Source organism: Dipodomys spectabilis, unplaced genomic scaffold (genome assembly GCF_019054845.1).
Source record: "Dipodomys spectabilis isolate Male_0828 unplaced genomic scaffold, ASM1905484v1 ptg000319l, whole genome shotgun sequence".
Taxonomy (NCBI): domain Eukaryota; kingdom Metazoa; phylum Chordata; class Mammalia; order Rodentia; family Heteromyidae; genus Dipodomys; species Dipodomys spectabilis.
The window spans coordinates 375,698-394,060 of record NW_024870996.1 but is presented as its reverse complement, the minus strand read 5'-3'; the positions used below and the strand labels follow the sequence as shown (position 1 = coordinate 394,060).

The window sequence follows — 18,363 nt, the reverse complement described above, 5'->3', positions numbered from 1 at the left end:
CGGCTCTTGAGGGGAAGGGGACGTGGGGAGAATGAGTGGTCATTCAGTGACCCAGATTACAAGTGTTCACCACAGTGTAGACATTACACTACTGCTTTGCACACGCAGAAGTGGTTGGGAGGCCAGTGTTCTGTCACATGCATTTCGTTCTAATTGTGTTTTCTGAGGAAGGGAGGGCTTGTGAAGGGACGTTCACATTTGCTTTGGCAAGAAGTCTGAGGACAGCTGGGGCTCCTTGCCTAGGCCAGCGGGCCACAGCGTTGCGTTTGGAGAGAGTGTGGTTGACAGGAAGGCAGGTGGCACTGAAGGTAGAATACTGGACCTTGAAAAAGGAAATAAGGGATGTAGACAAGAGAACCCCAGATACCAGGAACTATATTGGGCAGATTCCAAACGCAGCATGTGATAAATTTTTTTCATCCTTCTTTTGTGTTTCCAGCTGGGTAATAAACTGGAGGGGTGGGAAGGATCACGTTTAGGTGTGCTCATTTAAAACTTTGCCTTGGAATTTGTCCTCCTGAGATAAGCGCATCTCAAGAATTATTATTAGTAGTATTAGTATTATTACTATTACTATTGATAGACATTCCAAGGTGGCCACAGGCTCACAGTTCTAAGCCCCCAGAGGCCCAGTGCAGCCCTCATTCAAGGTGGTCTTTCTTTTGTGACCTCCACGGGGCTATCTCCCAGCCAGGGAAGGGAGCCAGGCCTAGTCCTCATCTTAGTATAACGCTCATGCACTAGGGGGTGACACCGATGACAAAGCACTTCAGGCAGTGAGGCATGAGGTAAGGAGAGCAAGTGGGCCTGGGCATGGAGATAGGGAGGCCTCTCTGAAGGAGGGGACCTTGGGCAATCTGGTGGGTCACAGGAAGGGACAAGCCACAGCAGTCTGCCCTCCCTCTCCGGTCCATGTACATGGCTTCCCTTCTCCTGTCCCCATTCCAGGGCGCCGCTCACTGGTGTGCGGTACCATATGGTTCATGATTGTGTGAACAGTGATGTCCTGGCCCAGGCAGGCCAAGAAGTAGAAAAGAGCCCTGGTTGCACAGGAAGCATGAGGCCAGTGAAGCATGCTGGGAGGTAGGGCAGGAAGGTGGCTGTGGTGAGAGGTTCTGAGGGGAAGACTTTGAGGGTGTTGAGCCTGGAAGAATGAAGATAGGAGGTAACTGGATATGAGCATGGAGGTAGAGGAGGGGGGTGGGGGGAAGGAAAAGGAGCTACAGGATGGAAGAGGACTACCAGGATGACAGAGGAGGCTGAGGAGGACTGGCTGGGGGAGAGGTAGCCAGGAGTTTGGATGATCCCTGAGCTAGGTGAGTGGCTTTCTCTCCTGGACACCTCTCACATCTGCAGTACTGCTCGTGTCTTCAAGGTGCCAATCACCGTCGCAGGACTGGGGGAGATAAGCAGGTATACTCACAAGTACGTTGGAACCCATCTTCAACTCTCTGTGCAGTTAGGAGTGACCCAAGTTTTCAGAGGGATTGTAGTCATTTGGAACTGGGTAGGGGTGGTGTGTGTGTGTGTGTGTGTGTGTGTGTGTGTGTGTGTGTGTCCACTGATAGCAGAGATTCTCATCTGTACCTATACTTCAAACTACCAACAATATCTAGGCTGGACTTCAGGCAGATAGCTGTGAAATGGCTGACTCTCTGAATCCGTATTCCTGAACACACATGTGCTCGAAATTATGCACAAAGAACAGAACCAATAAAATCAGTGTTGTTCAGCATTCTAAAGTCAGGGAAGAAGAGACAGCTACTTTTGAAGTGTTATAATTATGTTAAATCTCCTAAGAGGTGTAAAAGCAAAAAGGGTTATGAGGATACTGAGTAGAGGTTGACTAAGTAGGAGAAATCAAGGAATGCTTCTTAGAGGAGGTTACGGCATAATAACATTTGAATTTTCCGTACCTCATTCTCATGACACATGCATCTTCTGAGCATTGACCTTATACTCAGTGTTGTGCCCTATGCAGGGAAGCTATAGACACATCATGCAGGGATGGACAGAGCATGCGCATTGCGCTCAGTGCCTTGTGCTTCACAGGGAAGCTGCAGACACATAGGCAGGAATGCACTGATCATGCACGTTGCGCTCAGCATCATGTGCTTTGCTGGGAAGCTGCAGACACACCAGGCCAGGGAGCGGCCGGTGCGATCTGATGTTGGCATTGGACAATGAACGGGTGAGCTGCTCACCCCAGGGGTCAGAGTGCTGGACTTGCTTCCTGAAAGCCCTTCCCTGTGTTGTAAATGGACTACCCACTTCCCCGTGCCCACAGGACAAGTAAGGAAGCATGGAAGTTTAAAAGAAAAGAGTGGATTTCAGCATCGATATCCGTGCAAATTCTGTAAGACCAGGCCTCACTCTCACAAGCTGGCAGTGCCAGCCGAACACACGTCTGCAAGCACTGGCAACATGATCAGGTGGAGGAAGCCATCCCTTACTATTTGGAAACACAGGTTATGAGTATCATCTTTATTACTGCCATTCATCTTTTATTGCTAGACACTGACTTGAATAAAGCAGACAAAATGGGGGCTGAAAAGGAATTGCTCTGGATAATGGGATATTCTTTTTTCTTGTTTTCTTGCTATGTAGCACAAATTGGTCCTCAAAGTCACCATTCACCTGCCTCAGCCTCTCAAATGGTGGCATAAACTGAATCTTCTTAAAGTGGATAATGGGAAAACTCTTAGAATAGTCTACAGAGGGGAAACAGAACATGCAAAGGCCCTGAGATGGAAAAATAAATGCTTTCACTTGATAATCACTCTGAATAAGGCAAGAAAGGATGGACTGGTTGGGTCCAAGCTGCAAGTTCAGACCAGGTTGTCCAGACTCCGCCTAGGATCTTTTTCTCAGTTCCTCTTGAAGTGCTGTGCATTGGTGTTCTCACAAACAGATTGGTCTCTTAAATAGAGTGGTTCTGGCTGCAGTGCAGAGGTCAGATGGAGGCCAAGGTGGTGGCTCAGCAAAGAAATGCTGGCAGTGTGGACTGGGGTGCTAGTGGAGGGGACAGGCAGAAGCGGATGAATTTAGGAGGCTGTACAGATGGGCCTTGATGATTAATTGGATGGGGTGAGGGTTGGGAAGAGAGGGAGAGGGTGGCACTCAGATTACAGGCTGGAGAAATTGTGTGGGTATAGTTTAGAGAGTGAATTTTTTTAAGGTATGAAGTGTTGGGGAAGTTCAAAGGAAGGACAAAATGCTTCCAGCCGGTGGAGAGGGAGGAAGATTTAATATTGAAAAGATGCCGATTAATGAATCCATTTAACATGATGCCAATCAAAATACCAAACAAAATGTTTGTGGGGAGAACATGACAAAGTTCACCTGGGAAGGTGCTAAAAATCTAACTCCTGATTTTTAAAAGTGAAAGGGCCTTGCCCTTCTACGCTCTAAAACCTACCTTGAGTTTCCATAATTAAAAGAATATGGGGGCTTTACAGGGACACAGAGAAATGCGACACAGCAGAAAATAAAATCTGGAGCTAAACACTGGGGTAAACACTGGAGGTCCAGCCCAAGGCCAGGAGCTTTCTTAGGTCAGAGTGGAAAAAGCAGGGTGTTTGACAGTGGTTTGGCTGGCCAGTTCAAAAGTTGTTGGAAGAGAAAAGGTCGATTTCTGATTTCACATCCTACATTGAATTTTGTTCAAATGGAATATTATGCATTAAAAAAGGCAAACACTTCAAAAGATCTACACATAATTCTTAACTGAGCCTTAAGTGAGAACAGTGAAAAAAGACTGAGTTACGTAAGTGGAAAACTTCTGCATGCTGAAAGGCTACCCTGAGTCAGAAGGAAAAGAACAAACTAGACAGGCGTTGGTGGTTCACACCTGTAATTCTGCTTATGTAGGAGGCTGAGACCCGAGGATCATGGTCCAAAACCAGTTTAGGCAATTAACCACTGAAGAGCCAGGAGTAGAGATGTGTTCAAGTGATTGGGCGGTAGCCTTGAGGGGAAAACAAATTTGCTAAGCAAGTGCACACGGCTCTGAGTTCAAGTCCAAGCCTCAGTACACACACACACACACACACACACACACACACACACACACACACACACACACTGGTGTGTTCTATGCCCAACAATTCTACTTTGAAAAATGCTTAAATTTTCCCATGGCTATTCACTGAACTAGTATTTATGGTGGTGACACTATGTCCTAGTGTCCAGTAGAGGTGTCATTAAATAAGTAATGAAGCCTCTTTATGTTTTTTAAACATTAAAAATAACTGCCTATGATGAAAATTTCTGTGAAACACATGTGTAAGGGGGTTGGGAAGGTGGCTCAGTGGTAGAGTGCTTGCCTTGCATGCATGAGGTCCTGGGTTCGATTCCTCAGCAAATAAGCAGAAAAAGCCAGAAGTGGTGCAATAGCTCTAGTGGTAGAGACCTAGCCTTGAACCAAAGAGCTGGGGGTCAGCATTCAGGCCTAGAGTTCAGGCCCCATGACCACCACCACCAACAACAAAAATTTAAAAAAAGACGTGTGTAAGTTTTTAAAATGCTTATAGCTAGGTGGTGAAGCATGCCTGTAATCCAAGCACACAGGGAGTCTAAGGCAGGAGGATGCAGGCTGGGCTACACAGCAAGTTCTTAGCCAGACCAGCAATGTATTAAAAGATAATCTCAAAGTGTGTGTGCGTGTGCCTGTGCATGTAGGTGTTTATGTACATACACAATTTTGTGTGTGGATATATACACAGAAAAAATGCAAAGTATTATCAGTGATACAAATATGACCTTATTACTATGATCTTATATATATGTAAGTATATGTGATCATCTGTCTATATATCTAGTGAAAAATAATACAAAAAATATAAGTAAAGCATAGTAACCTCTATACCAAACTGTGATTATTTCTTGGTGTTGGTAATTTTTTATGTTGCATGCTTGTTTGTATTTCCTATTACTCAAGTGAAATTAAATAAGGTTAGTTAAAAATTAGAAGCATAAGATACAATATGAAAATGAGTAACACATGTTTAAAATACTGAAAACAACACTCACAAGTAAACTTGGTTCTTGGGGTAGAAAGCTCTCAGCAGGCCGGTAGGCAGTACTGGTTCACCAGAAGGCTACCCCTGTGACCTGGAAGGCGTTATATGTGTGAGGGGATTGCAGGGATTGCAGGATAGTTATTTCATAAGGAAACCTGATAGTTAAGCTCCATCTATGTGTGAGCTGTGGGCAGATGGCTGAGAACTAAGGGTGGCTGAGAACCAGGAGTGTGTGAGCATAGTGCTTCAACTGCTGTTCCCACTGTTATTTGCAGAAGCAGACTACATATTTGAGGGTGGGTTTAAAGTTTTAGTGTAAGATACAATTTGTAAGAATAAAATAATAGCCAAGAACAAGTGGCTCATGTCTACAGTCCTAGCTACTCAGGAGCCTGAGATCTAAGAATCATGGCTCAATGCCATCCCTGAGTAGAAAAGTCTATGAAACTCTTATCTCCCATTAACTACCAAAAAGCTAGAAGTTGAGTTGTGACTCAAATGTAAAGAGCTTTAGCCTTGAGCAGAAAAGTCAAGCTAGAGCATGAGGCCCTGAGTTCAAGCCCCAGTGTCAGAACAGATAGACAGACAGGCAGGAAGACAGATAGACAGATAGACAGGCAGGCAGGCAGGCAGACAGACAGACAGACAGACACACACACACACACACACACACACACACACATAGGATGATGGTAATTCGGCAAGTCTCATCTGTCATGTGTTGAGCAGGCAGGGCCAGATTCTCACAGGAAGTATTCAACACAGTCATCATCAGCTCTGCCCATCCTGACAGTTTTATTAGTATCTCAGCCTTCTAGGTGAGAATCCCGTTGCATAGCAAATGTAGTCACTGAGCGAGGTGACTGTTCATTCCGAAGTTCTGTCTGCACCCCTGGCTTATGGTCAGTGCTGTCCAGCCTATTAGAAGAAGCGCCCCCCCCCAGGCCAGCATTTGGCCCCAACTGCATTTTTCCTTGGCAAATGCTGATGGCCTGGTGTCCGGCTGTTAACTAGGAAGTGTCCAGGACTTAGCTGCAGCCAGTGAGCATGCTGGGGGTCTCAGAAGATGCCTTTCCCCTACCCAGCAAATGAGGGAAATGTCTGAATATCTCAAAGTGATGTGTTAGAGCCTGCGGGTGTTTTGAACTCCTTAGAGGGAATACCAGACAGACATCGTTGTTCCTCCTGAGTGAATTTGGCTCTGGAGGGCTGCTGGTGGGTAGCAGAGAGACAGCAGTTGGGGCTCAGAGGCTGGGATGGCCATCCACATATTTGGAGGAACTCATGCAAGTATTCTTCACCTCGTTTTTATAATCTAAAAAATGGAGCTATAATTGCAGGGGAGATGGAGTGATCTTCGCACACAAAGGCAAAGATGCACGTAGATGTAACTCAGAAGCGAAAGCTGCGGTGGGAAGGCTGTGCACGGGACTGCAGCACAGCTGGGATAGTGCCAGTGGTTCCTGTGTCATCAGCGGTGGCCTCGTTATGTGTCATCCTTTCAGTAAAAATATAGATGAGTCTTGAAGACCTGAAGATCCAGGTTAGAAATCAGGAGACAGAGTAGGCCAAGGCAGCCTGAAGACATGGGTTTTCCAGGTGGTGGGGAAGCAGGGTGGGAGGAGGAAGGGGCAGCAGATGGAGGTCAAAGGTGAATGAACACCAGAATGAAAAGAGACTGACAGCCCCACCTGGCCCAGGTGTACACAGATGCTTCAACAAGGTGCGCAGCTGAATTTAGAAGTCTACTGTGACAGCCTGGCTAATTGAGGTGCGCGGAGAAACAACGCGAAGTCTTAAACGTTTATAAGTGACATGCTTACCTCTTACTTTAGGAAAAAGAAAATCAGAGAGTTTTTAGTCAGCCTGCTCATTATTTGGGAGACAGCACTCATCAACAGCAAGAGCCGGCATTTAGAAGGAAACATGGCCGATCTGGATTTTTCCACAAAGCCCCAAATCACATAGCAGGCAGTCTCCGCCCCAAATCACATAGCAGGCAGTCTCTGCCCCAGCTCCACACGAGGCTGGAGGCCTTCTCTCTCTCTCCTCTCTCTCTCTGCATAAAGCTGCCAGAAACAGATGTGCAAACTAGATCTCAAATGTTAATTCCTCATCTACTTTGCATTTCTTATTTTCTCTTCCTAGCCTTATCTCCCCCCTCCCAGAAAAAAAAAAATTCTCCATAGAAGAAATGAATCTGAGTTTTAGTTTAAAAAAAGACCCAATGCAGACATCAAAAGCAGGGCCGAGGCCTGTTGTTCCCTGTTCAAACTGGAAACAGGTTAGATCAACAGCTCTCCTGGTAGCCCGTACTTTTGGGGAAGTTGCCTGTCCCCCACATTTTATGAAATGCAGAGACCTCTTTGTGCTGAGTGTGAGGAATGAGGCACCCCCATTGGCTTCTGAGAGAGAAGCTGTTGCTCCACCAGAGACCTGTCAGCTCCTTAATGCACTGGAGCTCCAGGCTAGAATATTCTAAATGAACACTATAGAGTAGGCGCGGATTCATAACGACTCCATGGTGGCATTTAGATTTACCCTTGAAATTTATCTTCAATTTTTACAGTTGTCTCCTTAACTGTGTATATTACTCCCTTCTTCAAACAATCTGTCTTGCGGCTGCAGTTTTTCTTGAAACCAAAGCATAATTAAATATTAAATTAATATTTCATTTAAAATTAAATATCGTCGCCGGGTGCTGGTGTCTCACGCCTGTAATCCTAGCTACTCAGGAGGCTGAGATCTGAGGATCGCAGTTCAAAGCCAGCCCGGGCAGGAGAGACTGTGAGACTCCTATTTCCAATAAACCACCAGAAAACCGGAAGTGGTGCTGTGGCTCAAGTGGTAGAGCGCTAGCCTTGAGCTGAAGAGCTGAGGGTCAGCGCCCAGGCCCAGAGTTCAAGCCCCACGACCGACAAAAATAAATAAATAAATTAAATTAAATTAAATTAAATATCAAAGGATTCTGTCTAATCTTTTGCTGATTCTCTCCTGATGTTCTTGCTCGGTGTCCACAAAGGTGAGTGCTGATCCTGTGTTGTCCGTCCGTCCATCCTTCCTTCCTTCCTCCCTTCTTTCTTTTCTTCCTTCCTTCCTTTCTCTTTCTTCCTTTCTCTCTCTCTTTCTTTCTTTCCTTCCTTATTTCTTTCTTTCTTTTTTCCCTCCTTCGTTCCATCTTTCCTTCCTTCCTCCATTTTAAAATTTATTTTCCTCCTCCTCCTCCCCCTCCTCCCCATCCTGCTCTTCCTCCTCCTCCTCTTCTTTTTCTTCTTCCTCTTCTTCTTCCTCTTCCTCCTCCTCTTCTTCTTCTTCTTCTTCTTCTTCTTCTTCTTCTTCTTCTTCTTCTTCTTCTTCTTCTTCTTCTTCTCCTTCTTCTTCTTTGGCATGAGCACTATTCCTTAACTTTTTTGCTCAAGGCTGGTACTTTACCATTTGGGCCACAGCTTCATTGTTGGCTTTTGGCTCATAATTGGACTTAAAGACTCTCATAGACTTTTTTGTCCAGGCTTTGAACCAGATCCTCATATCTCAGCCTTCTAGATAGCTAACTTTATAGGCATAAGCCACCAGCACTCTGCTTTGGTGTAACCCATGGAAACAAATGGATGTGGGCAGAGAGTTCAATGTCACCAATGTGAAAAATAACTTAGTTCAACACTCTATGATTTTATCCCCACCCATAGCCTTAGAATTGTAAGATGCAAAAGGTCTTGGGGACCATGCACACCAACCAGTTTCCTTTGAGGAGACATTAGCCAAAGCTCCCCATGGCCAAGTAATGGTAGGAAGATGACACTGTTAGTCATTCTTGACCTTGAAGTCAGATCCCATGATGCATTGGGTCTGAGCAGCAGATTCTGTGAAAACCCCTAACCCAGAGCTAATTTAATGCAAGTAGAGCTTCCTCGATCCCAAACTCTGAAAGGTGAAATGCTCCAAAAATTGAAAACCTCTTGAACATGAACAAGATGCCCCAAGTAGGAAACCCACCGCCGACATGTACACCTGATGCCATGTGACAAATCCCAGTCAAAACACAGGCGCATTTTAAAATTTTACCTAAAATCACTTTCAGGCTATGTTGATTAGATTTTGATGAAACATAAATGAATGTGGGGTTTTTAACTTTAGGCATGTACAAAGGGTTTCAAAAATCCAAAAATAAAATTCAAAATCTGCACAGTCTGACCCCAAGCAACTTGGATAAGGGATGTTCAATACATATAGCCTTTGGTTGATGGGTATTGGCCTAGTTAGGCCAAGGTAGGCAGTGGCTGAAGAGACTGAGGGCAGGAGAGAGGAGAACCCAACTCATAGCACAAGGAAGGTTGAGTTCTTGGGAACCCACAGGCAGGACAGGAAGATGGACACTGGAAAGAAGTCAAGGAACATGAGAGCTTATTCATGTACCCTTAAAGTGCCTTCAAAAGCTGGACTGCTGTACCTGCTTCAGCAGAGCAACTCAGACTCACGGACACATGCTGTGTGTGTCTTCTCAACATGCATGTGCTCCTGTGTGCTTATCAATTCTTCTGATCGGGTACGCACATACAGAGAGTCTAGCTTTTTCAGCCTTTGTTCTTGTGGCACAAAGAACAGGATTCCTTTTGGCTCTTTTATCTGTTCTTGAAAAAGTTGGGATTTAGAACTGGGACTGTGGGAAATCCTCTGATTCTGTGGGCTCCCCCCCTCAAGTTCTTTATTGGACCTTGGGCTCTGTGAACATGTGATCTAGGTAGAGACTCTATGCGCAGACACAGAGCTCAGCTCAGAATTCCTCATTCTGTGAACTCCTTGATAGCCATCCATAGATTCCACAGCCTTTCTGGGACCCAAGTGAAAACTTCATGTTGAGTAAAACTGAAAGCCAGCACTGTGCTGTGATTGGCCAACACCCCCAGCATGACACACCCACTGCCCACTCAGATCACCTCTCAAACTCATGCAAAGAAATCCCAGCAGGCCTTAGATGTTGCCACGTTTGTGATCTGTACCCCTGTTGGTTGAGGGCACAGGTAGCCTCCTACAGTGTTAAAGCCCTGTTGCTGAGGGGTGTCCAGTGCTGCTACAGGCAGCTCTTTTCTTTCCCATACTAGTCAGCATCCTTATGTTTTTGGGAAACAGAAATAGAAGCACAAGCTGGGAATGAGCATTATTTGGTCCTTCTACTGCCTCTCAAGGAAAGAAAAGAAAAAATCGTGGAGAATTTATGTATTTTATCGAACTTTGGGGAAAATCAGTATTGGGCAATAGCCAGCTGCATTTTTTGTGGTTCTCAGTAGATATTTTTAGTTAATTTTTATTTGCTTAAAAAAAGAGAGAAAACTTCACACATGGTTTGTATTTTCTACCTACTTGTTGTATCCAAAATAGGTAAGTAACTTCGTATATTATACCCACAATCAGAATGAGAAATAACACACATGAGGTCTGGGTTCTCAAGAGAAATATTATGAAATCTCAAGGTATTGATGAAAGTTTTTCAAGCTTGATCCAAATGGGATTTAGAGTCTGTGGCAGTTGAAATGTGTATTATTAAACTCCTTAAGCAAACCCGATTGAGTCCCACTGGAGGATTAAGACATTCTATGTATAGCAATGACGGAAGTCTCATGTCTTAGTGCTCTCTATTGAATTCCCCTTTGATTAGCTTCTGTAATATTTAACTTCATGCCATGCCATAATTATTTAATAAAAGGTAAATATAAATTATATTTCAGTGGGGATATGACCTTTTACCTTAATGTTATATTACTAAAGAAAGACATAGATAAATAGAGCCTATAGATTGAAGCGTATTTTTAATTTACTCTATTTTCATCTTGCCGGCGTTTCCCTGACCCTGTCAGCCAAAGGGTTGGCAGGATGGCGTATACCCTGCCTTCACACGGTAGGCCAGGCTATAAATTTACATGGATGATGGCCATTAATGACCTGGCTGGCCCTTTGAGACAGTCTTGGTGCTTGGTCTTGGGTACCTCATTAGCTAATTTAGATTCTTGGCTGGCTCAGAAAAGCCAGAGAATGCCAGGGAGCTGGAGGCTGGACAGCTGGGATCCAAGGCGAAATAGATTCTATGGGATGTGACGACAGCCAGGCAGTTGGGAACCAGAGCAGATCGTTGAGCCTGACCTTGAGGCTTTGAAGACAGAGGTGGACTGGTTTTTGACGGTGACCTGTACTTCAGATATGCACTTGATTAGATGAGATCATGAGTGCCCGCTTGCTCATGGGACATTCGTCCCTGCGTAATGCACAGGACAGACAGCACCATGGCTTGCTCGACTCTTTCTCTCTGGCATGTACACGTAGCCCACCCTACCTGCCAGGTGCCTGCGTAAAACAGTGTGCATAAGCAACAGAGAGCTGTGCCAAATCTCCTCCTTCCCTTTAAAACATACATTAGTTACCCTGTGCAGCCAAGATACTAAGTTCCTTCAAACCCTGGGGCTGGAGAGAGGAGGGCAGGAGAGGTAAACCAGACAGAATGTTGATGGCTTTCAGTCTGATGGAGGAGGCCAATCACCAGCTTCTCCAGCAGAGAATTGTATTAAAGAAACAGTGCTCTTTCTTCCCCTTCCCTGTCCTGAGGGGAGCCCAGCTTGGGAGCGCTCCTCTGTGGGCAGCAGGAAGGTGGGGAAAGCAGAAGTGGTGGTGGCTGTGGCAGGTGGCATGGTACGGGCTGCTGGGAGAGGCCTGCGGGGTGGGTGGTGGCACAGATGGAAAGAAGTGGGGGACGCTACGTAGAGAGGGGGGTAGCTGCACTGGTGAGCCATAGGATTGCTTCTGTGTGTGTTCAGCCCATCATGAGCATTCCTGGGCCTTCAGCTTTTCAGATGCCCGAGAAGAAGCTCTTCACTTGGGATGGCAAACGAAGCAATATTTGCTGCTGAGAGTTTTGTCACCAGATCTGTTTGCCCTGCAACTTCTCGGTCACTTCTCGGAGACTTAGAAGTTAGGTTACTCCGGGAGTCACCCCCAGGGGCAGCCCTTTCCTGCAGCTGAAGAAGAGGCGCAGAGAGTGACGGAAGGGCTGTCTCTAGTTCGGAGGCAGGTTTAGGGATTACAGGAGCCAGGGTTCAGATCCTTCTTTCACCCCCTAGTTTACTGTGGGGATGAAGTTCAGCCCATAGGTTTTTTCAATGAGAATTGTGATTGTGGATGACCTACTCTGGAGGCAGAAACAGAAGAATCATGGTTCAAGGCCAGCAGACTATCCACCACAGGGAAAACCACCAGTATATCCTAATTGGGGAGAGGGGATGACGATGTTCTTATTGCAGGTCATAGCCACTCAGCATCCTGTTATTAAGAAAAAGCTTCTTAAATGGATGACTTCGAATGCTAAGCAGAAGAAAACGTTTACAGGATTCCAATTACAGCGCACAGCTAGTCCGTGTGTTTCTAAGCAAAATGGTGACATAATCACTTCTCACCTCCGGAATAAGTAGGAGGGAAATAAAATCAATGGGAATGTATTCATGCTGGATCCTAAGCTCCGCTGGCATGCTAGAAAATGTGTGTGCTGGTTTGAGCGCGCCAGGTTGTTCTGCAGGCTGTGTGGTGGCTGGACTCCAGAATCTTAGGAAAGAATAGAGTTAGACCTGTAAGGAGACTGGAAAGACAAGCACCATCGTAAAAATTGATAAAATGGGTTAAATAATTTGACAAATAATACATGATAGTGAATGGAACATTAAAACACTACCTGTGGAAGACAGATGGGACTAGTATGTCCCTTCACAAAAAAACAAAAAACAAAACAAAACAAAACCAAACTCCAATTCCCAAAGACCACATTTGGGAAATCCAGGGCAGTTGTCTGGGATCAACTATCCATACCCAACCCCCTAGAAAGTATACCTATTTTTCTTGGAACAAAAAAAGAAGTGAAAACTAGATATAGAGCTGTTTGGGAAATTATAACAGAAGGGGAGGTAAAAACAAATCTGATATTGGATCTATGATAAAGCATTTAGAATTGTGAGGAAATGAATGGCTTTTCTAGACAAATGTGATACTGAGAAAGAAGAACAAATGCAAGTTTTGGGTTGGCAGTCAGGTGAATGCTGCTATTGGCCTGGAATCTCCTGACCATGAAGGCTTTGGGAGGGAGGGGTCGGTGGGTATGCAAGTGGCCATCCAGCCAACAGTTGGATATTACAGGCCGAATCCCTAGCAAGCTATAAACTAGAGATAAAAATGTGTGGTGATCAGCACATACCTGGACATGGGAGTGGTGGGGGGGCGGCTGGGTGAAGTTACCATGGCAACAATCTAGAAGGGCATCATATTTGCATAATGGGCTGAAGAACAAGAGCCCCCAGAGCAGGTTGGGATGCTTTACCAGACAGGTTAGTGGGAAGCAGAGTGAGCTCAGGAGAGCTGGTGGAGAGAAACATTTCCAGAAGGAGCAGATGTGAGCTGTGTCCGATGCCAAGTTGGGATGAAGATGATAAGGTTCCCATTGGTTCAGTGAACTCAACAAAAACAATTTGACTGGGATTCGTTCAAACTTTTAAGCAGGAGGTGCTATCCATGTTGAATATCTTTTTTCAGAACATAAACTAACACATCTCTACTTAATCTGGGTGTAGTGACTCAAGCTTACAATCTAACAAAAAGTGACTCAGCAGTGTGTGAAAGGCTTTGCCTATAATGTTTGGTCCACTCATTCTAATTCTTGGCATTTTCCAGTTGAAACAAAATTATACACAAACAAACTATTGCTCTGCTTTTTATCATAGTGAGAAATAAGGACTTGACAAAATACCCAGAATTAGGAAACCATGCAAATAAATAATGGAGTATGTTATGGAGGAAATTTGCAGTTTTAATTATAAAGGAATATTTAATAGCCTGGCGAAAGTTCATGACATGCAGTATTGTTTAGAAGGTTTTCAAAAGTAAATGATGTAACAATGTCAGTAATTTTAAGTACACATGTATTTAAATCTGGAAGGCTAGAAGAGGTAAATTGTGCTTGTCTCTGAAGTGATGTTGTCTACGGTTGGCTTTATTTTTTACTATATATTAAAGTTTGGTTACAATTTCTTTGAAGAGGCCTTGTTTATTTTTTACTATATATTAAAGTTTGGTTACAATTTCTTTGAAGAGGCCTTGTTTCAATGTAGTAATAGCAACAGATATTCATAAAATACACATACAAAAAGAAAGACTTCAAAAAAAAACCCCACACTCTCCAGAGTTTATTATTCTCTAACAGGAGTGCACACAATATTATTTTATTCTTTGTATGATTTTTTTAACCTTTGGTCATACATTAATTTTAAAACCATGAAATCTAATCAACATATTTTGAATAAAAGGAAAAAGAAAGGGAGAAAAGGAGTGAAAAAAAAAACCAAATAAACCAACGCTGAAAATTCTTGAGAAGAACAAAGATACTAAAGGATGTCATTTGTTCATTTACATACTCAGAATTACTTACTTAAACATCTACTGTATTCCTGGCAGTCTTCAGCCATGAAAACCCAGTTGGTGAGACAAAATTATTCTGCTTCAATGGATGTTTTGGTGTAGTACAAGAACCTGACATTTCTAAAATGTGTGTGCTGGGCGAGGGATATAGCACAGAGGTAGTGTGCTTGCCTTGCATGGATAAGGCCCTGGGTTCGATCCCATACAACACACACACACACACACACACACATTTGTTTAAAAGATGAGTGGATATAAAAATACAGTTAAGTGATTGATGTGTGTTTGAGAAATACTTTTTGAGGTAGAACACTTGCTTAGCATGCATATGTCTTGTCTTCAATAAACAGTGCATCCCCTCATCCAACAAAAAGTACAGGTAGATGCCTAAACCGCAAAGGGCTCAAGTGTAGGGCGCACAAGGGCAAGGTTTTATGAGCACAAGATCACAGAAGGTTATGTGTGCATGTGATGAGAATGATAAAGGAAAAAAAATGTTATTTTGAAAGATCGATTCCAGAATTGCATGTGAATTAACCAGCATCAGTGTCAGGATCTCCTGTGTGTACCTTGTGCCTGTCAGTTCTGTGAGAGTCAGTAGCAGAAGGCTTCTGTTACCTGCGTGAGACATTAACAGAAGGGTTACTCTCTGGCTTTGCTGTGTGACTCAGAGAGGATTTTCTCTTTCAGCACTCAATGAACTCACCATTGATTATGGCATCCAGAGGCTGCAGAAAGTCATCCCCAGGCACCCTGGGGATCCTGAGAGATTAGCGAAGGTAAGATACTTGGAAACTCGACCTAGGAAAGCCTCTCTGTAGAATCCCAGCAAATGTAGACAAACCTAGCCTTTTACTCCTCCATTAAAATTAATTAGCCCTTGAAATTGTCTAAAGTGTAGGAACAAGATGAACATAAAATTTAGACTATGAAACATATTATCTTTGGTCTCTCTGGAAGCATGAAACCTAAAAATTTTGGAGCCTATAAAACAGATAAACTGAAAAAATAGTCAGATGATAAAACAATGCTAGCTTTGTGGAAATAAACCTTTTGCTTAGCTTGAAATGTGGGCTTCCTCTGCTTTGTATTTAAATATGAAGCCCATCAATCTAGAAACAAGTATTCATTGAAGGCCTACTAGGTACATACAGATTTAATGACAATAAAAATGTCTCCACAGAAAACGTCGGTGGAAATGTATCACTTTTAAATGATCTTGCTTATGAAAACTTCATTGCAAATCTGGCCCATGATATTCGCTTTCTTAATTTAAAAAACATGTCAATTTATTAGTTGTCATTCAACTAATGAGAAACAATAAAAATTTTACATTTGTATTTGACTTGCACTTTAAATGCACAAGTTAAAAAGTGCTATGTTCTCTATCATGTGCTGTGAGTGTAATTCAAGTACCAGTTATTTCTATATCACACCTTGGTTTTACTCCTGGAAAAATCCCCAGCTCCACCATTAAATTAGGTGATATCTGGAAAGTAGGCTAATAGCAATTTAAAAGGTTGTTAAAAAAAACCCAGGAGGTAGAAAAGACAAGATGAGAGAGGTGGGAGTTGAGATAACTATTTCTCTCTGGTTAACGTGAACAGGGGAAATATTACTGGAAGACTTCATCTTTATTAGAATAGAATTTTGCAGTATGTGTTACCAATATAATTTCAGCACTCTGGACAGCTCCTTGGCAAACAGCTAACCTCAGGTCCATCAATCATGTCAAGAATATTTGGTTAATTAGAGTACCAGAATGATTGTTATTCCTCTTCCTCTCCTTCCCCTCTTTTCTTCCTTCGTCGTCTTCTTCCTGTTCTTCCTGTTCCTCCTCCTCCTGCTCCTTCTCCTCCATCTTGTTTTTAAATATGATGGCCCAGATGTCGTTTTCATTGAATTTTCAAGACATTAAATTTAAGCAACTTTTACCTCCATGTGGTTGGTCGTGGGTTTTGTCTGGGTCCTGACCATATTGTAGACTCGTTGTTCAACAGAATGAAATGATAGATGTAAATATTCTACCAAGCATCAGACCACTTGGTAATTATTGACATATAATTGTGTTGTTTTGCATTTAATCTGTGCATTTCTTTTGTTGGCCGTTTGGGGTTTTCTGTAGTGATGGTAGCTGGAGTCCACCTTTCTTTCTCCCCCAGAAAAAGCTGTTGAAGAGAGCTGCTGACCTTGTGGAGCCCCTCTACGGAACACCCCACAATAACCAGGTGGGATACTTTCGTCCTAACCCCTTGTGTGGAGTTTGACCCTTCATGCTGGGCACGATGCTCACGCCCACCTCTCCCTCCATAGGACATCATTTTGAAGCAAGCTGCAGACATCTCGGAGGCTCTGTACAGCGGCCCCAGGAACCCCAGTCAGATCCCAGCTCTCTCCAGCTCCCCAGCGCACGGTGGCATGATGGGCATCAATTCTTATGGCAGCCAGCTAGGGGTCAGCATCTCAGAGTCAACACAAGTAAATAATCAAGGTACGGCCTCAACTCTGAATCCAGTCAGAATGCATGTTTGTGGTCTTCATGTTAATGTTTGGTTCTGCTGGAGGAGAAGGAACTGGAGGTTAGGACTATCCAGCAGAGCAGCCCTTGAACACAGCCGTCCCAATGTAAGCTGCACCATCACAAATTGGCCCCTGTCAGCATTGCAGATGGTACATCGTTACATCTGAGCTTCTGGCACCAGAGAGAATCTCGTTAACTGTAAACATGTAAAGATGAGGTTGACTAGCATAAATTCAGAAGGGTTTGGCCCTGTGGAAACTAGGTTTGCAGATATTTACTAAATTTATGTTTATACTATTTCAGTTATCCAATTGAATAAAATAAGGTCAAATGTTGCCATTCTCATTCATTCTAGCTGTCTCTCCCCTGTGAATGAATGACTTGATCTTATTTGGGTAACTTCCATTGTGTGTTATCTTATATACAGATAAGAAGCAATGTTACAGTCCACTATACTTCAACATGTGAGGTACATCGTGTTGATTTTTTTTTTGTCAGTTGTGATGCCTGAACTCTGGACCTGGGTGCTGTCCCTCAGCTTTTCAGCTCAAGGCTAGTGCTCTACCACTTGAGCCACAGCACCACTTCCAGCTTTTTCTGCTTATGTGCTGCTGAGGAATCGAACCCAGGGCCTCATGCATGCAAGGCAAGCACTCTAACACTGAGCCACTTTCCCAGCTCCCATCGTGTTGATTTTTATCAGAGGTCAATTTTATTGTTAAAGGGCAAATCTAACTCTACCTTTCATAAATCATTTTTGAAAGTAGTAAATTTTCCTACTGACGTCCTTCACCTTGGGATATTTTATGTCTAATTTTGTTTCTCTATGGGAGGAAGAGTCTTCATATATTTTGCCCAAGGTGGGCTCTTCTCATAAGAGAGTAAGTGGGAGACATTATTACTTCATTATTATTTTTGGTAAACATGGGACCTGTGGACCATATAGCAACATTTTTTATTTGATGACAGTTTGGGCTTATTGGCTAGGTAGGTTTAGAGACAATTATCTCGTGGGTTTGCTTCAGGAGTGACTGGGCTGGATTTCACAAACATGGGAGAGGATTTATCTTCCTCCCCAGCCCACGCACACACTGAGTGCCCACACTCAACCCATGCTGTCTTAGAGTCTTAGGTTAAAGAACATAATACATAGAGCAGCCCCTCATTACTTTTTTTTTTGTTTTGTTTTGTTTTTTGTTCATCACGGGACTTGAATTCTGGGCTTGGGCGCTGTCCCTCAGCTCTTCAGCTCAAAGCTAGTGCTCTACCCTTGAGCCATAGCACCACTTCTGGTTTTCTGAGTGGTTTATTGGAGATAAGAGTCTCATGGACTTTCCTACTCAGGCTGGCTTTGAACCGTGATCCTCAGATTTCAGC

At 43.7% G+C, this 18,363-nt stretch overlaps 1 protein-coding gene across 1 annotated transcript in view; it reads left to right on the top strand.

The window, feature by feature from the left end:
* LOC122127991 (transcription factor COE2-like) overlaps positions 1–18,363 on the top strand; it is a 33,230-nt gene that overhangs the window by 2,168 nt on the left and 12,699 nt on the right. The window contains exons 3-5 of the mRNA XM_042702298.1: positions 15,156–15,244; positions 16,628–16,693; positions 16,779–16,956. Coding sequence (XP_042558232.1) covers positions 15,156–15,244; positions 16,628–16,693; positions 16,779–16,956 — 333 coding nt within the window. The remainder of the gene's footprint in view (positions 1–15,155; positions 15,245–16,627; positions 16,694–16,778; positions 16,957–18,363) is intronic.